Consider the following 24827-nt stretch of genomic DNA (forward strand, 5'->3'; position numbering starts at 1 on the left):
CGTAGGATCACGTAACTCAACGGCCGGAACCGCCTTTGCAGCTGGAGGTGCGCGCGCAGCACCTTCCTAGCCTTTTGGGGCGGGGCCCACTAGGGGGCGGGGCGCGCTTGTGGCGACCAATCCGCGGACCCTGCGGTCCGCTGTTCCTGCGGGCCTGAGCCAGGGTACGGGTCCCGCGGAGGCACTGACTGAGAGGTGAGCGTGCTGCCGACTGGGTCGTCTTCTAGGCTGTCCTCTGGCCTCTGTCCCTTGGAGCGGCGGGCTGTGGGAATATAGGCACAGGGCGGGGGTCGGGGGACGGCGGCTAGATTGGCCGAAAGGGTCCAGGCAGGCTGGACCCTTTGGCTCTGGAGGCCGGAGGGAAGGGCTGGACCTTGGCCTCAAGAAGTTCATTCTCCCTGAGGTTTTGGAAGACCATCAGTGGTCCGGAACTCCGGGTGGCCAAGGTGGGAACAGAGGTGGTGCAGTTAGAGAGGCCACAGATACCAGCCTTTATTCCCTGCCTGAGAGCCAGGATCTCTGTAGGGTGGGCAGGCTGCAGAGAGCAGCGTTTCCTGGAGGCCTGGCCTGGGAGTCCCGACCCCGGGACTTCTCGGCGACCTTGGTGAAGAGGCTAGGCCCACCCAGAGGTGGCCAAATGCCAGTGAGTTACAGTAGAACACAGCTGTCACCAGACCTCAAATAGCCGCTCCCTATGACTGGTGTCTGCCCCCATGGGAGGTAAACGGGGTAATCTGCTCAGGGCCTTCTTGGTTAATGGTGAGGTTGCTGCCAGATCTCCTGGAAGGACTTCGAGTTCCCCTGAGGGACCAGGGCGAGGTGCAGGAAATCAGGCTGGTCGTATGAGCATCAGGCTGAAAGGGGTCCGCAGCCTTAGTCCTTAAGCAGGGACCAGGGATTCTGAAGAGTATTGGCTCATGAGTACTGCCTCTTGTCGTTCTCATATCAGTATTTCCTTTATTTAAGCTTCGTTGGTAGGTAGGCAGTGTTTCCTGTTGAGTCCCCTTTAGTTGACATGACATTCCACAGGTGCCGAGTTTACAATCGCACTCCCTAGGAGTCTTTTCTGTGTTTGAGACTGGAGATTGTGGGTATCGGTCTGTTGAATGAAATGGAGGCAATTGCAGGTCCTGGTAGACACATGGAATCCCAGGTGGTGTCTAGGATCTGGTGAAGGAGATCCAGGAGTGCTCTGGAGGGTGGAGACTTGGAAACCCACGTGAACCTGGAAAGGGAAGTTAGATTCAGGGACAGACTCTTCTCAGAGTCCACAGATCAGAAGACAGGAAGTTGGGGTAGCATTTTGGAGTCCAGGACAGGAACCTGGGGGATATGGCAACTGCAGGGGGAGCATCTTTCATTTGGTGAAGCTGGGATTGAGGGGAGTGTTGACAAACTATAGTTGAACCAAGACAGGGCCACGAGGCTCAGGGTCAAGATGCCCATTAGCCAGTTAACCAATTATCTCACTGGCTTGTCAACTGTGAGATGTCCTTTACAGGTGTGTAGGAAGCCCACCATACACCTGCAAATGTCAGGCAAGTTGGAAGTGTTTGCTATGTTGTTCTCCAAAAAGATGGCTGGGTCTTCCAAGAGGAAGAAGTAAATGTTTAGAGAAGCTTCTAACTTGCTCAAGGTAATACAGTTTGTAAAAGCTCTGGAACTTGAATTATTTCAGGTGAGCGTCTCAATTTACCAGGTGTTTAAGGACATTGCAAATGAGAATGGGTTTTGAGCTATTTTTCTAGGAAGTATTCACTATTTTCGGTGGTAAAAGAAATTATCAAACAACTATTTCTTGCTCAAAACAAAGAGATGCAAATTTTCCTATATTTTTGGAATATGTCTTTGAGTAGACTAGAAAACAACCTTGATAAGCAAATTACTGCCTTAATGAGTTTCATTTGTGCTTATCACTGGAGGAGGCTTGCCAGTATTGTTTTCATGAGAATATTTCTCATGAAAGCCTTTCTGGAACTTTACCAACTGCTAAAAAGTGAAGTGTAATTAGACTCCGTGTTCTATATGTGTGTTTTTAAAGATTTCATTTTGTTTTTAATAATATGTATATATCTTTGGGTATGTGCAAGTGAGTGCAGGTATCTGAGAAGTCAGATCCTCTAGAACTGGAGTTAGAGGCAGTTGCGAGTCATCCAGTGTGGGTGCTGGGAATTAAACTTGGATTTTCTGCAAGAACAGCATGTGCTCTTCTTAATTGCTGAGCAATCTCTCCTACCGTGCCTTTGTGTTTTGGTTGTTGTTTTGAGATAGGGTCTCACATAGTTCAGGCTGGCCTCAAAGTTGCTGAGATTGGTTTTGAACTCCTGTCTTCCTGTCTCTACCTTCTAAATGTTGGGATTGTACCGGCAAGGTTGGTTATAGATGCATACCACCATACCCAGCTGTGACTTACAATGAGAAAAGTTATTTACTTTTTGTTACTATTTATGTTCTCAAGAACTCTCATAATTGTAAGCCCTTTAGGAATGCTTCATGTGTGAGCTAATTGATTCTTGTTTTTGTTTTTAAAGCTGTCTTTAGAAGGAAAATGGAAAGTGGTACAGTTTTGCTGGAATCTAAGTCTTCACCATTGAACCTTCTGCATGAGATGCATGAGCTCCGCCTTCTGGGCCACCTGTGTGATGTCACTGTTATCGTAGATTATCAGGGTGTCCGTGAAGACTTCATGGCCCATAAAGCAGTGCTGGCAGCCACCAGCAAGTTTTTTAAGGAGGTGTTCCTGAACGAGAAGCGTGCAGACGGTACCAGGACTAATGTTTACTTGAGTGAAGTTCAAGTTGTTGACTTTGCTTCATTTTTGGAGTTTGTCTATACTGCCAGAGTGCGGGTGAAAGAAGACCGCGTGCAGCAGATGCTAGAAGTGGCTGAGAAGCTAAAGTGTTTGGACCTGTCTGAAACATGCTTGCAGCTGAAGAAGCAAATGCTGGAGTCTGTCCTTTTGGAATTGCAGAATTTCTCTGAGTCTCAGGAGGTGGAGGCCAGCAGTGGCCCCCAGGTGAGTGTGACTCCCAGCTCCAAAGCAAGTGTACCAGCAGGAGAGGATGCTCACTCCAATGGCCTTGTAGATTCCTCTGACTACCCAATAGAGAGATTGGGCAATGGCCTTTCACCAGAAACGCCATCTAAGAAGTGCAAGGAGAAACTGGACAAGAAGAAAGATGTGGCTAAGCCTCCCTTCCCTAAGATCAGAAGAGCGAGTGGGAGACTGGCTGGAAAAAAGGTGTTTGTGGAAATCCCTAAAAAGAAATATACAAGAAGGCTCCGAGAACAGCAGAAAAGTGCTGAGGAAGCCGCAAAGAATGACAAGTGTCCTCAGGACCAAAGCCCAGACAATGAGAGAGTGGAGGCCGAGCCAGCTTCCAAAAGTGAGGCTTGCCCTGCTAGTGTGGAACGAGAGGAAAGTTTGCAGAAAGTGGAGGGAGAGAAGGAAGAGGAGGAAGGGAAGGATGGGGAAGAGAAGAAGAAGAGTAACTTTCAGTGCACAGTCTGTGACAAGGCCTTCCTGTATGAGAAGAGTTTCCTGAAACATATCAAGTACCACCATGGAGTGGCCACCGAAGTGGTGTACCGATGTGATACCTGTGGCCAGACCTTTGCCAACCGCTGCAACCTGAAGAGCCACCAGCGCCATGTGCACAGCAGCGAGCGCCACTTCCCATGCGAAATGTGTGCAAAGAAGTTCAAACGCAAGAAAGATGTGAAACGGCATGTGCTGCAGGTGCATGAGGGTGGTGGCGAGCGGCACCGCTGTGGCCAGTGTGGCAAAGGCCTGAGCTCCAAGACTGCTCTGCGGCTTCATGAGCGCACACACACCGGCGACAAGCCCTATGGCTGTACCAAGTGTGATGCCAAGTTCTCACAACCTTCAGCGCTTAAGACCCACCTGAGGTGCGGCTATCTGGGAATGATGCTATGTGGAGCAGGGCTGGCCTGCATGCAGGGATGTGGGTTCCCAAGTGCTAACATGCACTGGGCAGTTGGAGATGGCATTAGGACTTGAACCAACATATCTGTTTCTATAGAGCTTCATTTCCCCACCGGTGCCATCTAGGACCTGGGAAATAGGGGCAACTCTTAATCTTAATCCTCTTTGGAGGTGGAAGTAAGGGAAATGGCTCTTCAACTTCTGGGAGGACCTTTGACCCCTCCTCCCATGTATAGAGGCCAGGGCACAGCAGAGGCATCCAGAATTCTGGGTGCTGTGTGCCTGGCCTCATGGTGGTCTGAGGTCTCAAGACACTCTGTACTTGAGCAAAAGCTGGGCTTTTCTTTACTCAGCTCTGTTGAAGTTTTATGAAATGATATATAGTGCTGTAGGATACTTCTCTAGTAGTCTTTCCGTTTTCAGGGCTTGGAAAGTGCCTTCAGGGTTTGGAAAGTGCCATTCAATGGTTGATCTAAGGATCAGACAACACTTTCTAACCTTTTAAAAAAGATGTATTTATTTTTAGTTTATGTATATGGTATTTTGCCTGAATATATGTATATGTACCATGTAAGTGCCTGGTGCCCTAAGATGTTAGAAGACAAATGTCAAATACTCAGGAACTGAAGTAACCAATGGTTGTGAGCCTCATGTGGGTGCTGAGAACCAAAGGCTGCAGAAGCAGCAAGTGCTCTCAACTACTGAGCCATCTCTTTAGCCTCTGAATGATGTTTTGTAATTGTTTGCAGACTGTACCTGGAAAATGAGTTTTGTTTTGTCTTGTTTTTTGAGACAGGGTTTCGCTATAGTTTTGGCTTTTCTGGAACTCACTCTGTAGACCAGAGACTGTCTTTGAACTTATAGATATCTGCCTGTCTCCCCTTGAGTGCGAGGATTAAAGGCATGGCCACTGCTACATGGCTTGAATAGTGAGTTCTTTTTTTTTTTTTTTTGCCCCCGGAGCTGGGGACCGAACCCAGGGCCTTGCACTTGCTAGGCAAGTGCTCTACCACTGAGCTAAATCCCCAACCCCTTTTTCTTTTTTTTAAGATTTATTTATTATCTGTAAGTACACTATAACTGTCTTCAGGCACACCAGAAAAGGACATCAGATCTCATTACCAATGGTTGTGAGTCACCATGTGGTTGCTGGGATTTGAACTCAGGACCTCTGGAAGAGCAATCAGAGTTCTTAACCACTGAGCTATCTCTCCAGCTCTGGATAGTGAGTTCTTACATTTAAATTTCCTCATAGTTTTTTCTTTGTCATTGTTTTAGAGCAGGGGTTCTCAACCTGTGAGTTGTAACTCCTTTGAGGTTGAAGGACCCTTTCATAGGGGTCATATATCAGATATCCTGCTTATCAGATATTTACATTATGATTCAGAACAGTAGTAAAAGTATAATTTTGAAGTGCAACAAAAATATTATGGTTGGGGGTCACCACACCATGAGGCGATGTTTTAAAGGGTTGCAGCATTAGGAAGGTTAAGAACCACTGTTTTAAACAGTGTCTCACTTTGTAGTCCTTTGTTGGTCTGGAACTTGGCAGTATAGTTTGTGCTTGCTTTGAATTTTCAGAGATGGGCCTGCCTCTGCCTCCTAACTGCCACATCAAAGGCATGTACCACATTGTAGTTCTTAGTATGTATATTCTCATTCCAGACAAGCAGTTGAATTTTCTACTGTACCTTTGCCCTCTAAGACTGTGGGGGCGAGAGCCTGGTGGTTGTCATCTTTCAGTTTGCCTGCATTCAAAGTGCTTGTGTAGGAAGCACTCAGTAGATCACAGCTGATTGCTACATCATGCTGGTTGTGAAACTGAAATACTCCTGTGTGGTTCTCAGTAATTTAAGAGAGATTTTTCTCTCTAGATTGACTGGTCATGTTAGGAAATGACAGTAAAAATATTTGGTCACATGGTACTTCATCAACAGTAATTCTTAAGGTTATTTCAAATGAGGAAGCCTTTCAAATATTAAGTGATACTCTTTAATATTAAACTATGTGAGGGCAGTCTCAGCCTTCCAGTGCCTCACAGCATAAGTAAGGCCCAGGAGAGATGTAGGAGCTCTCAGTGGGAAGTTCCACTCTGGTATGTGCAACTAAGCAGAGATACCAATCCTCAGGTCTTGCGCAGAAGTTCAGTTCTGAACTTGCTCTATAGATCAGGCTGGCCTCTATATTAGAGATTTCATGTCTGCCTCTGTCTCCCAAGTGCTGGGATTAAAGGCATGTGCCACCATCTGTGAATTCCCGATCTGTTCCATTAGTCATTTTTCTCAGCACTCTTGGAGAAAATGGTTTTTGCATAATACAGAGGAATTTGGAAATTGTATTGCAAAGTGACCTTTGAAATCTACCCTGAGTTATCATCTGAATGTTGTACTTTCAGAGTTCATACAGGGGAAAGACCTTTTGTCTGTGATGAATGTGGTGCAAGATTCACTCAGAACCACATGCTGATTTATCATAAAAGGTGCCACACAGGTAAATACCCACACTCTTGTGATTGACTGTCTTTCCTAGCTATAGAAGAAAACTGCAGTTGCTTAATTAGTTGGCATCCACCACAGCTAGGCTTCAGCTTTTCCATCTTGTAAGAGAGGATTACAGATATGGCTGCTGCCTGCAGTGCTGCTGTAGTGGCCATGGTCTGTGCCACTAGGCACTAAAATGGAGGATACTGGTCTTAGATATCTAAGAAGTATTTAACAGTTGTAACCCTAAGTCCATTTCCAGGAGTCTGTGCTAAATGATTATCTGACATCTGAGAAAAGTTGTGTGATGAGCTATCTTCTTGCTATGTTTAATAGCAGAATTAGGAGTGACATAATGGGCCAAGCACAAGGAAGTGTGTCCATAGGCTGGAAATCCATGCCCCAGCTCAAGATACGGCTCTTCAGAAGGACTCTGGAATTGCGTGGGCACATCTGTGCTTTTATGAACAATTATGAATGGTCACAGTGCCAACTGTTAAAAACGTGGACAGAAACCAGGAGCAAATACTTACCGGATAATATTTAGATATGACATTATCTTTGTTTCTAAACATCTTTGTGATAGTTTACCATGAGAGGGAAAGTTTAAGTTGTTTTTATTCCGGTTCAGCATTGCACTCCTGTGGTTGAAAATTGTGATGTAAACTATGCAGGGCAAAGAGCCTAGTCTATCATCTTGTATTCTATTCCCTCACCCAGCTCTTTCTTTGCTTACACTTTTACCTCTGAGCACTCGACACAGGCCTCAGGTTTAAGCTCAGTCCAGACAAAGGTGAATCATTTGTTACTGGAATGCAGAACTCCACTGGAAGCTGTCGGGGAGGCCATGTCACACCATAGATTTAGAGTTGGTGTACGATTATTAATGTATTAAAACTTTATGAAGGCCAGTGTTTGTAAAGCCCCCGGCACACCAGTTGATGGTATGAGAACTTAAAACAACAAAAACTGAGGTGTTGAAATTGCCATGTGGTCTAGTCAGGTTGACTGCTGTCGCTAGCCTAGAAGCTAGTGTGAACTCCCTCTCGTTTTAACAGAGGGACTTTTAGTCTCTTAAAGAGCAACAGAAATACTTGTTTGGAAATAATCCAACAGACACCCAAAGTTGTAAAGTTTTCTTATTTGCAGTAACTAGATTTCTTAATCTTAGCTGGCTGAACAGTAACCATTGATTCTTGTCCAGTGGAATGCTGTTTGGATTTTTGGATTTCCCACGGTATTCACACTTTTAGCAAGTAGCAAGAGAAGTATGTTTGATGTTTGATTAGAAAGTGTTAGCTGCTGTGTGCCAAAGTATAAACAGAAGACTCGCTTTTCCTCATCTGGTTGTTTTTAATGCTTCTATTGTTGGTATTTTTGTCTCATCCTTCTCTGTAGGTGAAAGGCCTTTTATGTGTGAGACATGTGGTAAGAGTTTTGCTTCTAAGGAGTACTTAAAACATCATAATAGAATCCACACTGGATCTAAACCCTTTAAATGTGAAGTGTGTTTGCGGACCTTTGCCCAGCGGAATTCCCTTTACCAGCATATTAAAGTCCACACAGGTATGGTGGCGTAGTACCAGAGGAGAGTTCAGTCTGGCAGGGAAAAGAGTTCACAAGCGTTAGATTTATTAGAAAGGCACTTGGAGAAGGCTGCTTTGGTGTTACTGTGGCCATAATCACGTCAAAGGGAGGGCTGATAGTAGCTCAGAGTTTTTTAGGGTTCATTTTCTCAGGGTAGGGAAAGCATGGTTGGATTCATGGTAACAGGAGCTTAGGGAGGTTCCTCATGTTAGCTAAACCAGAGAAGGCTAGCAGGAAGCAGGGCGGTATGATCTTAACCTCCTTCCAGGCCATCAGGAAGTAGCGATCCCACAGCCTTCAAAATAGTGAGCAGCTTGAGCATTAAGAATGTGACTCTGTGAGGCACATTTCAAATTCATTTCTTCTTCAGAAGCTTTAGGATAAAAAACTGGCCAATTTACAGTAGTATTTTAAACCTTTTGTGGATCCTATTTTTTATGTTTTCCTTTACGAGATAAAGATTTTCCTACATCCAGTACAACCTTTAATTCCTGATTCTCCTCTTTACCCCTCAAGTGCTACCTGTCTTCCCACATTTATTTGTTTGTTTGTTTATTTATCTGGCTTCCTTCTTGCCTTTCTCTTTTTCTTTTTCTTTCTTTCCTTGATACAGGGTTTGTGTAGTCCTGTCAAACTTATTCTGTAGACCAGGCTGACCTTGAACTCAGAGACCCACCTGCCCCTGCTGCCAAGGAACTGGAACTAAAGGCTTATACCACTACTGCCAGGCTAATTACATATATTTTAATTAATTAAGTTTATTTTGTGTGTGTATATGTATGGATGACATAAGTGCCCTGATATATGTGGAGGTCAGAGGACAAATGATGGGAGTTGGTTCTTTCCTTTTCCCATGTGGGTCCTGGAGATTAAATTCAGATCCGCAGGTTTGCTGGCCGGTGCCTTTACTTACTGGGCTGCCTTGTAGGCCCAGTTTCTGGTTCTGATAAAGTGAAAGTGAGAACACTTTAGTATGTAAACGGGGGGCAGTGTTTGCAGCATGGGGTTTATTGAACGGGCACATAGCTTCCTGTGGCCTGACAGCTGGAGTATGATCCACATCTTTCAGATACTACACAGGGTTAAAGAATGTTACTGTGCATATGTGCACACGCATGCTCTTTGTTATTGGGGCAGACCACTACAATGGAGATGAAGTTTGTATTTCACCGATACCATGGCAGCTGCACACATAGAACTGAGACAGTTGGTACAGTTGTAGGCTCTTGCAGTTACAGTGTAGTTACCTGACTCCTCTGCCAGGTAGTGCTTGAGTCGTTGTGATGTAACTTTCCCCTATGGGGAGTGCTCAGACTATCCTGGGTGTGCAGATGTGTATCCAGAGTTAAACGTGGACTGAAGATGCCACTGAGTAGTTTCCTTCCCTTTCTTTCTTCAGGAGAGCGGCCTTATTGTTGTGACCAGTGTGGGAAGCAGTTCACCCAGGTAAATGCTCTCCAGCGCCATCATCGCATCCACACTGGTGAGAAGCCGTACATGTGCAATGCGTGTGGACGGACTTTTACTGACAAGTCTACTCTCCGGAGGCACACCTCGGTAAGTGAGGGGGTGGCCTGTTCGAAAACAAAGCCATTATGGTCTGTAGGTTGCTAACCCCAAATACCTGTCATTATTTCAGCCTACGGGGTCAGCAGTGGTAGCAGGTTTCCTCCTTGGGTGTCCTGCAGTGACATCTAGCCAATAAGGTGAAGGACCCCTATGGCCTAGCCTATGTTAACACCTCCAGGCAGTGGCTGCTGAACAAGGCAGATATTTGGCAATTAGTACACAGATTTAAAAGTCAGAGATCTTTTGTTTCATTTTTTAATGTTTGCTTTTTTGATTGATAAATAGTCCAGCTGTTTTTGAGGTTGACCTTGAACTTATGACCTCCCATTTCTGCCTCCCATGTGCTAGTTTAGATTATGTTTTTGGGGTTTTTGTTGTTGTTGTTTTTAATGGTTGTGTGCCACAGTGCCTGGCCCTGTTGTTTTAAAAGATGCACATGTTATTGATAAATATGTGAGTCACACATGCAGTGACTCTTGCTTTGTTTTGTTTTTAGATACATGATAAGAATACGCCGTGGAAGTCTTTCCTTGTCATTGTAGATGGCTCACCCAAGAATGATGAAGGGCAGAAGACAGAACAACCTGATGAGGAATATGCATCACCCAAACTTTCAGATAGATTACTATCTTTTGGTGAAAATAGCCATTTTAACAACTTATTGGAAGTCCAAGGCAATGTGCCTGCTGTGCAGGAGAACAGTTCTACAGACACTGCTTGCAAAGCCGTGGTGTCTCAGGATGCTCTGCTTACCACTTCCATCAGTGCACTTGGTGAGCTGACTCCACAGACAGTCTCCATGCCTGCACACCTTCCCTCACTGACCAATATGGAGTGAGAACTTGAAGTTGTGTGCCAAGTAGTCTGTGTAATTGCTGTATTCCAGGTGATGCCAGGGGCTGAGGAAGAAGTCTGTGCAAAGATGTAGGCAAGACTGGCTTGCAGATTTCCCCAAACTTCCATGACCTTGCACGTCTGTATCACACTTGAAGCTTTCCTGTTAACATTCTGATCTGCATGATCTCGGTTCCATTTCATCAGCAAACATGGCAGTTAGCGTAGCTCACTTAACCCTGGTGTAGCTGTACACGTCAATCACACTAATGCTTGATTCTCTTGATGTCTAAACCACTGCTTGTCTTAATCAGAGTACACAGCATTGACCCAACTCGGGAAAGTGCTGTTCGTGATCTCCTGGTCTCGCTCGCCCTGCCTTATACGTCCATGTGTGTTTACGTCACTCTGGTCCCTTTAGGGCATTTTTCTACAAAGTTAAAGTAGAACTGGGGCCACTTATTTTCATCTGTTTCTTCCTGAGATAAAAGCAAATGAGATTTATTCTGGGGCCCCTAGATGGGATTGAAGAAGTAGATGATTCCATTTGTTTCTCTCCAAACCCCTTTTTGTAGGCACAGAAAGATGAATGGCAAGTGGGGCATGCTCAGTGTAGTGCCTCAGCACGTGTGCAGTGCAGGTAAGGAGTCTGTCATAACATTCCACCTGGATGAGCTGTGCAGCTCCAGTCCCTAAGTCAGATTAGGTCAAAGCTGTCCTACCAAAGAATCTAGTAAACAGTTGTCACTCTTCAGAAGTGTGGGAAATGCAGAGCTAGGCGTCTAGCTAGGCACATTTTCACAAGCAGCAGGAAGAGTGAGCCTGGCAAATCTTGAGTACTTTTGCCAGGCTTTTATTTATAAAGTCCAGAGCCCCCCAAATACCCATCTCTACAGTGGAACATGACACAGACTAGTAACTGCTACAAATCCACCTCTAGGAGCACGCAGGAATCTAGAGCAGTGGTTCTCAATGACCCTTTCCCAGAGGTGGCCCTAAACCATCAGACAACCCGAGATACTTAGTTATGATTCATAACAGTAGCAAAACTAGTTATGAAGTAGCAACAGAAATAACTATGGTTGGGAGTCACCACAACATGAACAAAGGGTTGCAGCATTAGGAAAGTTGAGAACCCTTGATCTAGAGGGAACCAGAAGCCTTGGCATGCTCACTTCTATGCCTTAACCAGTGGATCATAAAAACCAGGAATATTGTTTCAAATGTTCCTTTGGCTTTCTCATGCTGAATTAATAATTGTTCAACAAATTTCATATGAAAAAATGCATTTTATGGCACTTGCTATTCCTGATGTATGGTTGCAGGGCCTTGGGTTTGTGGCCCCTGTGTCACCTGTGACCCTTAAACATTAATTTTAAGAGCGCCTTAAAGGGGGAATTCTTATGCTTTCTGGTTGCTTTTCCTCTGTTTTTAACTTACTAAATTTGCTATGAGAACACTCTGGTTTCTAGGGAAAGACACCTAATGTTCAGGGCGAAGACAGATCACACTATGATAGAAACTGAGAGTTCTTACCCAGTGCTTACTTTGTGGTAACACCCTAAGTAGTTGGTGAGGCCAGCCAAAGGTGTTCCAGGTGCTGGTAATATTTTCCACTTGCTCTTGAAAGTTCAGGGCTGAATTATTTCACATTCAGTTATGACCTGGCAATCTAGTTGTGTTTACAGACAAAAACAGACAAGATTAGTAACTGGCACATGACCATTTTATCTGGTGAGAGCAAACCTGCCCAGCTGATGTACTGTGTTATGGGATAAAGTCATCTTGATGAGAAGGAATTTAAACAATAGATTATTTTGTTACCTACTGGAAGAACTGTCTTGAATTTGTTTCTTTAGAAATTCTAAATAAAATTGTTTAATGTGTTAACAAATGTCTGCTTTGTAAAAGTCCTAAATTTATTTACACTATAGACAAGAGTAGAATCTATAGAAATAGATTTTTAATCTAATTTGTTTAATAGCATGAACATTAAAACTTCAAGTCAGGGTCTGTAAACTTCTGTTTTATACAGTCACCACAAATGATGGACTTACATTCTTGAGATCCACTGGGGCACACAGAGGAGAATGGCCTCTGCTCAGCAGTGGTCAGCGTTGATCTGGGGAGTATACAGCATAAGGGCTCTCTGCCCTTCTGTAATGCAAGGTCACAGCAGGCGTCAGTGAACACTTTGCAGTACAGGAAGGTGATCTTTAAGGACATAAGCCCTGGAGTTAATACCACTTTGTGGTGTCTCCCACATTTCTAATCCAACCACAGTTTTATGCTGTGAGAAAGCAAGATACCTTTAGTGAGTTTGTCCCAAATGTGCTCTCAGCATTTTACTCTCAGAGCATCTATAAGGGCTACTGAAGAGGCAACCCGGGGCCATTCCAACCATTTCATGGCACAACATAATACAAACACTGTAGGGCTCTAGCCTTTGGTTTTATCAAGGTTTTCTGTAGCAGTTTAAAAAGTAGGCCAGGAATTAGAACCTTTAGATTTTTGCTGTTGGTAATTACCTAATCAGAAGTGTAGATTATAATTTAATTTTCTACAGATTTTAATGTGTATGGGAATTTTCACTGCATGTTTCTATGGCTGTGTATGACATGCATGCTTGGTGCCCAAGGAGACATCAGATCTCCTGGAACTGGAGTTATAGTTGTGGGCCACTATGTGAATGCTAGGAATTCAACCAGGGTCCTCCAGAAGAGGAGCCCGTCCTCTTGATCACCAAGCCTTATCCCCAGTCTTGTTAAATGTTACACCCCTGTAACTTCTAAACCTCCGCCAGCAGCACCGGCAGGTGAGTATGGCACAAAGTCCCTAGCAGTAGTAGTGCTGTAAGCTTCAGGGGAACAACTAGTTCTGACCTGAGTCAGTTTCGCTAGTAAAAACCAGTCAAAATGTTACTGATAACTTCCACTTTATTTACTGTACAGGTTCACATAAAACAAACGTTCTTTTAGCTTAGGTAGATTTATTGTTACACGATTTGTTTTTATAATGTACCCACTTGCCTGAGAGCAACTTAGGACTTTACAGGGCCTGCTTATGGCCACACAGCTCACACTGCAGCAGGCAGGTCACGGGCATGCTGTGCTGCCAGATTCTTCACAGTCACAAAGGTTTGTATTTGGACATTTTAAGTGCACAATACCAGAGGGAACAATAAATGCACAAGGGCTGGTGCATGTACTTTGGTTATAGTGACACCATCACACATGGTTACAACTGTGCAAAAATACTGTATTATGTCATTAAAAAAAAGGAATTCACACAACCTATAAAAATGTTGCCACAAAAGGAAAGCTTTTCAGTAAGAAATATTGACTGCCATAACTATGAACTATCTCCAGATGCACTCAAGTATGAGAACAACTGATCATTGTGCTTTGCTCATAATATTCTAGAGACCATGAAAGCCTAAAGTCTAGGCTCTGCCCTGTGTCTGCAGGATGTCTAAAGGCAGTAAGCGTGCATACTACTGTCTGGACTTTTTCCTCACTTTTATCTTCTGCCAGGTATATGTGTGTGTAGACACACACGTTTTTTTTAAAGGTGGTCTTGCTACTATGTGGCTTAGCCTAGTCCAGAAATCATGCTCCTCGTGCCTCAGCCTCCCAAGTTCTGGGACAACATAGATCCAAGCTCAGACTGATCTCAGCCTTTCTTTCCTTTTTTTTTTTTTTTTTTTTTTTTTCTTCTTCTTCTTGTGGTTGGTTGGTTTGTTTGTTTTTTGAGATGGAGTCTCACATTGTAACCAAGGGCTGGCCTGGAATTAACTAGGTAGCCCAGGCTGGCCTCAAACTCAGGAGGATTTAACTTAGTATGGCTTACTAATTAGGATGTTAGTAGTTGGCGCCCAGCGATTGAGTTACAGGTTAATTCTAAACTAAGTTTGTGTGGTGTTTTCCTTCATGAGACAACTCAACTGAGTTCAAGAGAAAGGTCTTGGAATTTGGATGTGTGGGGCTGGCATGGTACCAACCTGCACGGGAACTTAGCTAGTCGGGTGGAAACATTTTGAGAACAAAGGGTTAGAGGTCTACCGAGAGAACACCTTGCTGGTGCCATATGGCCCACCCGTGTAGGAAGCTAAATCCTTTTTTATTATTCTCTGCTACACTTAATACCTAGATACCACAGAATTACAAGTGTTCATGATGCCTGCCCCAGCATTTAACTTCAGTAAAAGCAAATAAGTGACTTTTAAAGAAACAACAAAGTAATACAAACAGTACTTTAACAACCCAACACTTCTTCATGGAGATGTGTTAGGCAACCTTGATGAAAGGTAAAACAGTGTCCTGTAAGATACCACATGGCTCTCACTTTAAATAGTCACATCAGGAAACTGAACTAGGGAGGCAGAGCACAGAGGCTCTCAGTGTTTAGATGCTCTTCTGCTGAACTGATTAGAGCCATTTCCACACCTTATTTCCAAGGCTGCCTGTGGCCAGTTGTGAATAAAGCAATAACTCACTTTTCTATACACTATAGTTTTTTCTTAAGTGTATGCATGTTTTGTCTGCATGTATGTGTGTGTACCACATACATGCCTGGTGCCAGTGGAGGAAAAGAAGATGGTGGATCCCTTAGGACGGGAGTTATAGACAGGTGTGAACCCACACATGAGTGCTGGGACTTTAACCCTGGGTCCTCTGGAAGAGCAAATGAGGCATCTCTCTAGCCCCAATAACTCACTTTTTGTCTTTAGAGATTCTAAAGGAGCCATGAAGTATCAATTAGGTTCCATTGCAAATTTTACCTTTGGTACAGTCAGCTATCATTCAGAAACCCCCTAAAGACACTGAAGGAGAAAGGAATCCTCATTAGATTCTAGGGCACATTTCCCCCCTTTTCAGACATGCAGAGGCCTCGAAGCTTCTTGCACTTACACCCTATTACCACCATGACGGTCTGACAGACACCTAACACCTGTCCTCATGGGGCCAGTTTCAGCTTCATCTGCTACTTTTCTTTTTAAAAATAATAAAAAGATCATTTTACACATGAGTGTTTTGCTTGCGTATATGTGTAGATTTCATTTACCTGTATGTTTATCTGTATGCACATGCATATGGAGGGCAAGTGCACTGGAACTCCTGGGGGAACTGGAGTGTAGGTTTGAGCCACCCAACATGGGTGCTGGAAATCAAGCGTGGGTTCTCTGGAAGAGTAACCATCTCTCCAGCCTCCTCTTGCTACTTGCTATTACTTCTGACTTTCTCATCAGTCCTCAAACTCCTCACTCAGCCTTGGGCCTGGGCAGAGGTACTACTCTAAGATCCTCCAACTCTAGACTAGGGCCAGCCAAAGATGAAAACACCATTCTGGTGCCATTTTTACCTGCTTATCAGGAGTTTCACTGTCACATGATAGCAGTACATTAGGACAACGGATAACAAAATATGTCTAAAACACATGCTCTTCAAGCACAAATCACCCCAGCATAAAAATAGCACAGGAGACTCAAGAAACAAGGCCATGTCTACAGTTATATCAGCATATAAAGTAGCAGGGAGTGTTAAAATCTGAAAAAACACAGCATACATCTTAGGTAAAGCAAGTAGGACATTAGAGCTAATACACACTAATGAAATCCCTCCTTCAGTTAAGAGATAAACCACAGACCCTCAAACATAGGTGAAGTTCTTATCTAACCAGGTATAACATAGATTCTTATGCCACACTGGTAGCATTTTACCACCATGTCCAACAAATGGACACTTCACTACATGTATTCAGCTGGAATCTTCTGTCTAGCTCTGCTCAAGCTTGACATGACTGTGGCCCAGAACACTATGTGGAGGAGTATATCAATGTGTGAATAAAGGAGATGCCAGCTAAAGATGGTTTAAGGCAAATATGAAGGGATTTCCATTACAAATAAAAGTGGAAACTGTCTAGAGAAGGGGAAAATTCCATCTTGTAGGTTTTGTGTGCGCATGTGCATGTAAAAACAAAAACAATGAAATCTACCTTGACATCCTCCACCACAGCAAACGACCTCAGGACCTGCCAGCAAGTTCCTTCCCCGAATGATGCAAGTGATGTCAACAGATCCCAGATGTTTTCAGTGTTTGCCATGCACATGTGAGCATATGGAGCAAAACAAGAAACAAATTCATCACTAGCACCTTCAAGATAGCTATAAAAGAAAGCCAAACGGTTTCTATTAAATACAAACCTACTTCTAATAACCACCCTAAACTAAGCCACTTGTATAAAGGTTGCATCCAGATACCAGTGCATAGGGTCTTTGCAAAGCATCTATAAAACTGGGTTGAAGACCAGAGTTCAAGAAAAAAGAAAACACAAAACGTGGCAACATTAACCGTGGGCCCTGAAAATATCAAAAGAACAAGAAAAAGATTTGGCAGTACTTCTCAGAAAACTAGGAGGACTCGGATAAGCATGATATACTTTGGTTGTCATAACCACAAACTGAATAGAAGCCTCCAACTCTCACATTACACAGATGTGGTGAGCTAAAACAATACATAAACTGTGTGGCTGGCTTATTTACAACAAAATTAAGTCATTAAATGAGCATCTCAGAAAGACAGCTCTGCCCAAAGACAAAATAAAAAGGAAGGAGCTGCATGCCACAAAGATGCCAGCGCTTCACTTGAGGTCTCCATCTCCTTCTCCATCCCCTTGAATGGACTTCTTGATACGAAGCAACATGGTAGTCAGCCACTGATCCAAACGTGATATTGAGTCAAACTCCTTCACCTGGTTTAAGAAACCAAGAACAGGAATTACACCCGACAAACAATGAAAACACAAGAACATAGTGGCCTAAGCTGTTTGAAGATGTTACTGTAATAGCACACCCACTCTGACTGGAAGTTACTCATTCTAATTTATCAGTTCTGTCACTAAAAACGGTTTTTCTTTTCCTTTATCTCATAAGCCTGTGCTTTTAACTTTTCTCTATATGTGAACATATGTATGGCAGAAATCCCAAAAAGCTATTATGAATGGAAAAGTGAGTTCTATGTGACAGAGGACAAGTGGGTATGGCAAAAGAATCAGGAAGGTATAATCAAACTACTATTTACCACCCACGGGAAAAATATAATCAAATAGTTAGGGAATGGGGAAGAGAAATCCCTTGATGGACTTCAGCACATGCAAAGAAAGACAATGGAATTTGTGGAAGCAGTTTTGAGGATAAAAGAACTGTCACTCCTTTTCACTGTCAATTTAGGACTGTGGTTGAACTCATTCTAGGCTACTCATAAATCTGCTTGATTCTGAACACAAGATTAGGAAAGATAAAAAAAATTAAAATAAGACAAGTATGAAGAAGTAACCTATATCACAAATACACCAATCCCCCAGTTTTGGATACTTTAATTTTAACTATAACCCATCCTCTACATTTATGGATCAGCCTATTTTCCAAACACTGAAACTGCATATTACAACCCTGTCACACACTTCTGAACAAGCATCACAGCTCAGTTGCTTCTGGGAGGAAATCAAGAATCGGAGCTCAGGGGTTGGGGATTTAGCTCAGTGGTAGAGCATTTGCCTTGCAAGCGCAAGGCCCTGGGTTCGGTCCCCAGCTCCGGAAAAAAAAAAAAAAGAATCGGAGCTCAATATAGCTGGAATTTCTGCATGGTAACTGGTTAATAGAACTGAATTAAAAATAATTAGGCTGATTTATTTTATGTGTATGAATGTATATGTAGTCATGAGTGTATATGTCTGGTGCTCTTGGATGTCAGAAGATGGCACTGATCCTCTGGAATTGGAGTTACAGGTGATTGTGAGCTGTGGGGGCCTAGGAATCCAATTCTAGTCCTCTACAAGAGAAACAAATGTTCCAAACTACAGTGCCACCATGTCTCCAGTGTTTAACAGAACTAATTTGTGGAACATGCAAGACATCATCTTTGGAAAATACAAGTAAGTTGAACCACATTCAAATAAATGTTCAGAATTTATACAATGCAAAGAAAAAGGAATTTTTATATATAACCTTTGAAAAACTGCAACATATCCTGAAGGTTTAACTTACTGCTTCAGTGTAAGCTTCACTGTTCTGTTCTTCATGAGCTTCTAGAAGTTTCTGATGGCATTAAAAAAAATCAAGAAAATACCTTAGGCTAGAAAGTACTGTTTCTGAAGGAATACTTAAACAGAAATCACTTTAGAATCTCATGAACTGATTTTCCTAGTATCTCATAAAGTGGGATATATCCAATAAGAATTAAGGAAAGGCTCTGGCTTTGTACTGCTAATTCAAGGCTGCATACTTCAGAACAGTGTTAAACATCCTAACTCTCTTGGTATATGGATATCTACAAAGAAAAAGCAGCCAAGTCCAAGGTACCCAAGTGACGGCTAGACTTCACTGTCAACTTGACTAAGTTTAGAAACATAATTGTTCATATGGGTGTTTCCAGGCAAGTTTAAAAGAAAGAAGAACTAAAGGAGAAGGAGCCACCATTTCTTGGGTTCTGGATTGAATGAAAGGAAAGAGCAGGTGAGGCAGCAGTACTCGTTTCTTTCTGCTTACTCACTATAGACTACGTGTGACTAGATGCCTCTCGCCCCTGGGGCCAGAATGGACTGTCCAATGAAACAGTGGCCAAAGCAACGTCCTATATTAAGTTGCCTAATGTTGGATTCTTTGTTACAGCAATGAATCCAGTAACCAACACCCCCTCAGAAGACTTACTGACACTCCACCCATCACCAGGACCACTTAGGTGCCATCAACCAGCAGTAAAGGCTTCTGTCTTCAAAGTTGTTTCAGTACTTACTTTCAATAATTTACATTCTCTGGAGTCAGTAAATGCTGGAAACATTTCCTCGTATTTCTCAAGAGCAAGCTGAAGGGAAGAAAACAACCAGTCACTGAAATTTAGTGAACTAGAGAACTTGTCAATGCTCTATCGGTTCAAAAATTTCATTTCCATCTCATTTAACTGTTTAAGAAATATAATGATAAACTCTACATCAGAACATAGGAAATTTTGATTTGTAATAAAATTTCTAAAATAATTTTTAGATTTTAATTTGGTTGCTGGAGAGAATAAACAAAATAAAATCTAATTTACTGTCAGGATCTATGTATGTGTGCTAAACAGAGAAGACTTTCTTTCACACCCTTTAAATGCCAAGTGCCCATGGGGTAGGACAGACTCCAAAGTAGTTTTCTTTGTGGCTCTCTGATGGCCAGTGCTGTCTGTCCAGGACCCGTCTGTCTTTCCAGCTGTCCTCTTGCTTTTTCTCCGACCTTCATCCTCTTCTAACTCCACTTCTGAGGTTTGTTGTTTGTGGTTTTGGGGGTTTTTGTTTGTTTGTTTTTTAAAATGAGGACTCAGAAGCTGGATGTGGTAGTCTACACCTTTAATCCCTGAATTTAGGGGGCAAAGGCAGGCAGATCTCTGTGAATTTGAGGTTACCCTGGAACTTCATAATGAGTTGCAGGACAACCAGGCCTATATAGTGAGACCCTATCTCAAAAAACAAACATACAAACAAACAAAACCCCTAAAACATCCATCCATCCATCCATCCATCCATCCATCCATCCATTAGGGCCAATGAGGTTTTTAACAGATAAAGGCATTTGCCACCATGCCTGACTTCACTTTGATCCCTAGATCTGATATGGTGGAAAAAGAAGACTTAACTCCTACAAGGTGTTTTCTAACTTCCACATGTGTGCTGTAATATATCCACGTTTACCCACAAAAAAATAAGTAAATAAATAAGCCAACATATATAAAAGGAACAACCGAGTGTACTAACTTTACTGTCCTAGTTCCCTAATCTATCTAAATCAACCACTGAAGGAAACCTGAAGAGGACAGCGTTGCAGCTGCCGAAAGATCCAAACTCCCATGTCACAGAAGAACTATTACTTCTACTTTATGTGTATCAGGAGACAGGCAATAAGTATGATTCATGGGGCATGTATATGTGGCAGCCAGAGGTCAATGCCAAGTGCTTCTCTCAATCATCCTTCACCTTATTTTTGAGACAGGGCCTCTTCCTCAACCTGAAGCTCATCACTTGGCTAGCCTGGCTAGCCAGCAGGCTTCAGGGATCCGCTCGTCTCTGCTCTGCTTCTCAGTGTGGGAGCTACAGATGTGAGCCAGGATACCTGGCCTTTACATGGGTGCTGGGCATCTGCACTTGGGTCTGCAGGGTTGTGAGTTAAGTGTTTTATCAACTGAGCCCTTACCACCTGTAGGAAAAGACATCAAAGATGACAAAATGTCTGCCCCAAGGGTAAAGTCATCAGACAGGAGCACATTCTCACCTTTGCATTCAGCTCATCCACTATGAAGTGACAGAGTGCTGCCTTGAAGAAGTAATCCTTTGCGCTGTACTTCAGCAAGGGGTTATCCATAGTGTTTGCTCCCACCTAGGCAGAAGACACCAAGGCACTATTACAGGCAAAGCAATCCACTGTTTACTCATCTGCTTTCCTTTTTAAAAGTGCCTTGTACTACCTTATATGGATATACTCAATATCAAGCAGTACAAAGTTTTACTAGGTAAGAAATAATTATGAGGCACATGAACTGTTAAAAATGCCTGGAAGATGATGAGGTCTAAGCTTTCTCTGGTTCTTCCTATGAAATACAACTAGAAGTTTGATGATTTAAAATAAAAATAAAAAGAAACATCTGTGCACATAGGGCACAGGAGAGCCAACCACCAGGGACAAGACATCAAGGAAAATCACCTGGGGTGAGGGTGGGGGCCACTGAGCTCTATTCTTCTTTACTATAGTCCCAACATGAAAATAAAGAACCCAGCATCCAGAAGGTTCAGGAGGAGTCAATTAAAAGAAAAGAGGCAAAGGTCGTAGGAGACCTAACAGGTGAGACTTCCAAAAAGAAGTCTGAGCTTCTGCCTCCACCAACACACCTACATCTCCAGTCAGTGTTAACGAGGGCCAATGCAGAGAAGGATGATGTAAATCAGATGCAGCCTCAGAGCACAATGAGAAAGTCACCAGTCACAGCAGAGCACAAGGTGAAGGTCACCAATCGCAGCAGAGCACAGGTGAAAGTCACCAGTCACAGCAGAACACAATGACAAAGTCACCAATCACAGAGCACAATGAGAAGGTCACAGTCACAGCAGAGTACAATGAGAAGGTCACCAATCACAGCAGAGCACAGGTGAAGGTCACCAATCACGGCAGGGCACAATGAGAAGGTCACCAATCGCAGCAGAGCACAGGTGAAAGTCACCAGTCACAGCAGAACACAATGAGAAAGTCACCAGTCACAGCAGAACACAATGAGAAGGTCACCAATCACAGCAGAACACAATGAGAAGGTCACCAATCACAGCAGAGCACAGGTGAAGGTCACCAATCACAGCAGAGCACAATAAGAAGGTCACCAATCACAGCAGAATACAATGAGAAGGTCACCATTCACAGCAGAGCACAATGAGAAAGAAGGTCACCAATCACAGCAGGGTACAATGAGAAGGCCACCAATCACAGCAGAACACAGGTGAAGGTCACCTGTCACAGCAGAGCACAATGACAAAGTCACCAGTCACAGAGCACAATGAGAAGGTCACAGTCACAGCAGAGCACAGGTGAAGGTCACCAGTCACAGCACAGCACAATGAGAAGGTCACCAATCACAGCAAGACCTGAAATGGTCAGAATGGCAAACCAGGGAAACAGAAAGCATGTTGTTTTCCTAGCTTCTTTTGGAAGTAATGGGAAGGCCAGCAGTAGGTAGTAGTGATGGTTATAAATTTGTCAAGGTGGCAACAGTGTCCTCACCTGCTCATAGATCTCGATGGCTTTCTGGTACTGCTCCAGCTGTGCAGCATAGGCTGCCACCTTCAGCAGACACTTGTTAGCAGAGCTGAAAGGAGGATAGTGCAGAGTAAGTGACAATACTGGGGAGCCTTGGCCGAAGGACAGTTGCTTTAGACGACAGAGATGCTGTGTTCTTCATCACATATGAAAAGCACTTGCCTGTTAGATTCTTCTCCTTTGTAATAATCAGCAGATTGTTCATAATGTGCAATAGCCTGAAAGTACATACAGTTAATTTACATACAATTCATTAAAAAATTGCATTAAAAACTATATGTGGGGTCCGGTAGGATGGCTCAGCAGGTAAAGGCACTTGCTAGCAAGCCTGACAATCTGGGTTTTGTTGTTCGTTTGTTTTGCTTTGTTTTGTTGACAGTCATTGGAACTAGCCTGAAACTTGCTATGTAGACTGTGTTGGGCTTGAACTCACAAATATCCAACTGCCTCTGCCTCCTGAGTGCTGGTACTAAAGCCACACTTGGCTGTAAAGTTTTATTTTAATTATTTATTTTTTTGAGATTATAATTACATCATTTTCTCCCCATCCCTTTTCTCTCTCCAGAACCTCCTCCTTGCTTTTTCAAACTCATGGTCTACTTTTTCTATTGTTGTTAATCTTCAAAAGAGGAGGTGAAATCCTCCTCCTCTTCTAAAATGGTAATCTTAGGTTGTTTTTTTTTTTTTAAAGATTTATTTATCACTTTATTCAGACACACCAGAAGAGGACATCGGATCCCATGACAGATGGTTGTGAGCCACCATGTGGTTGCTGGGAATTGAACTCAGGACCTCTGGAGGAGCAGTCAGTGCTCTTAACCACTGAGCCATCTCACCAGCCCAGGTATTTTTTTTTTTTTTTTGATAATGCTAATCAACCCACTGCCCTGACTCCCTGTTTTCCCATTTCAGCAGAAAGACAGAAAAGGAGAGCAGCCAGTTAGCAATGGGTCTTCCCTCCATTGGCATTTTAACTACCAGGCGTCTGTGGGCCCTGGTGCTGACAGGGACCCCACTGTATCGCACCATTCAACCTTCGGAGCCCACTGCAGACGGAACATTGTTAATGAACCTTAATGAGGTTCATTCCCTCAGAGCTGATGGCCCCAAGCCAAAGCCACATCTATGCTATGTTCCTATCCTGTGCTGTAAGTAATGCTACTAAACCAGGTTTTTCAGGAGCCCAAACCAGACACAAGCTACGTCTCCCCTGGCTCACTTACGGATCACCTACGTAAGACCTGCTAACACGCTGGCGAATATTTTACCTCAGGAAGCTACAAGAAGTCATTTGGATGTCAGATGACACATCTCACCGCCTAATAGATAAAATCTGTGAGTGAATCAAGAGAACGAACAGACATCTGTCGTACAGACAGTGACTATATCTAGAACAAACCAGTTCTTCAGAGTAATTGATTTCTCATACATATATTTCACTGACCACAACCTTAGGAGTCCAACCAGGGAGAAGACAAGGACATTTTTAATAATGTAAGAGCCTCAAACTCAGAGACCGTGACAAGCTAGCTCTCTCCTCCATGTCTGAATGTGTGTATGTGTAAGATACACGTAATTTTCTTTTCTTTTCTTTCTTTCTTTTTTTTTTTTTTTTTTTTTTTTTTTTTGAGGCAGTGACTTGCTATGCAGCAATACTGGCCTTGAGCTTCAATCCTTCAGTCTCAAACTCCTGACTGCTGGGGCCACGTGAACCAACACACAGGCTTTATTTCTTAAATTACTTTCAACAGAACAAGATACATCAGTGGAAAAGGTGCCACCTACTGGTTAATTCACAGAATGATAGAAAAAGACCAGGCAATAGAAGCTGAAAGGCCACTATGACAAACATAAAGAAGGAAAACGGCAGCACTAGAAGCCATTTCATTCACCCTGATCCTGTGGTGCCTGTGTAGTAAAGTGGTTGTGTGAGACATCCCCTGACACAGGGAATGGGTTCCAGACCACAGTGCTCTTCTGACTGCCAGGCCAGGGTGGTCTTTCTGACTTCCATGGGCCTAGAAGCAACCCAAATGATCTCTGTACACACTCCACGTCATCCACAAGATCCACTCAACCCAGTCAAAAGACAATGCCCATCCCAACTGCTGGGAAAATTAAGCCCTAGTCATAGCTGACCTGTCCCCTCCCATTTCTGTATTAATACTACACCAGAGAACAACTGCAGACTCTACTCACCCCTCCCTTCCACATTTACACACGTGGGGTAGCCTTCTTTAGAGCAAGACCAGAGCTTCCTAGAAAAGAGAGGGGAGTGTGGCTGGCGCTCTCTCTCTCCCCTCTCTCTCTCTCTCTCTCTCTCTCTCTCTCTCTCTCTCTCTCTCTCTGTGTGTGTGTGTGTGTGTATGTGTGTGTGTGTGTGTGTGTGTGTGTGAGAGAGAGAGAGAGAGAGAGAGAGAGAGAGAGAGAGAGAGAGAGAGATGGGGGTGAACAGCATGAAGCAAATGCAAGCAAATTCTGTGTAACCAACACATGTGCAGCTGGTATGACATCAAATTCGATGCTTCCTGGATTCCGGGCACAGTATGCGTACTTATTATGTATTTGTTGAAAGCCTACT

At 43.4% G+C, this 24827-nt stretch overlaps 2 protein-coding genes across 8 annotated transcripts in view; one reads left to right on the top strand and one right to left on the bottom strand.

Moving 5' to 3' along the window:
* The first annotated feature begins 92 nt into the window (after nt 1-92).
* Gzf1 (GDNF-inducible zinc finger protein 1) lies at nt 93-12310 on the top strand. Of its 6 annotated transcripts, none has more exons than XM_008762274.4 (7): nt 191-446; nt 1502-1678; nt 2532-3909; nt 6342-6436; nt 7825-7992; nt 9413-9570; nt 10079-12310. In XM_008762274.4, the coding sequence occupies exons 3-7, from the start codon at nt 2549-2551 to the stop codon at nt 10418-10420; spliced, it is 2124 nt and encodes a 707-aa protein (XP_008760496.1). In that variant the 5' UTR covers nt 191-446; nt 1502-1678; nt 2532-2548; the 3' UTR covers nt 10421-12310. The 6 variants fall into 6 exon arrangements, with proteins under 6 accessions (XP_006235215.1, XP_038960977.1, XP_063139882.1 ...); XM_063283811.1 differs by having other exon boundaries at nt 193-446; nt 1502-1636; XM_006235153.5 differs by lacking the exon at nt 1502-1678 and having other exon boundaries at nt 93-195.
* A 1024-nt stretch (nt 12311-13334) lies between these two features.
* Nucleotides 13335-24827, bottom strand: part of Napb (NSF attachment protein beta) — a 47025-nt gene continuing 35532 nt past the window's right edge. For both annotated transcript variants that reach the window (NM_001191966.2, XM_039105702.2), the window contains 6 exons: nt 22409-22464; nt 22211-22295; nt 20717-20821; nt 19209-19277; nt 18461-18511; nt 13335-17166 (listed from right to left, as the gene is read on the bottom strand). In NM_001191966.2, coding sequence (NP_001178895.1) covers nt 17056-17166; nt 18461-18511; nt 19209-19277; nt 20717-20821; nt 22211-22295; nt 22409-22464 — 477 coding nt within the window. In that variant the 3' untranslated portion in view covers nt 13335-17055. The remainder of the gene's footprint in view (nt 17167-18460; nt 18512-19208; nt 19278-20716; nt 20822-22210; nt 22296-22408; nt 22465-24827) is intronic.

The sequence above is a fragment of the Rattus norvegicus genome, chromosome 3 (assembly GCF_036323735.1).
Source record: "Rattus norvegicus strain BN/NHsdMcwi chromosome 3, GRCr8, whole genome shotgun sequence".
Classification (NCBI taxonomy): Eukaryota; Metazoa; Chordata; class Mammalia; order Rodentia; family Muridae; genus Rattus; species Rattus norvegicus.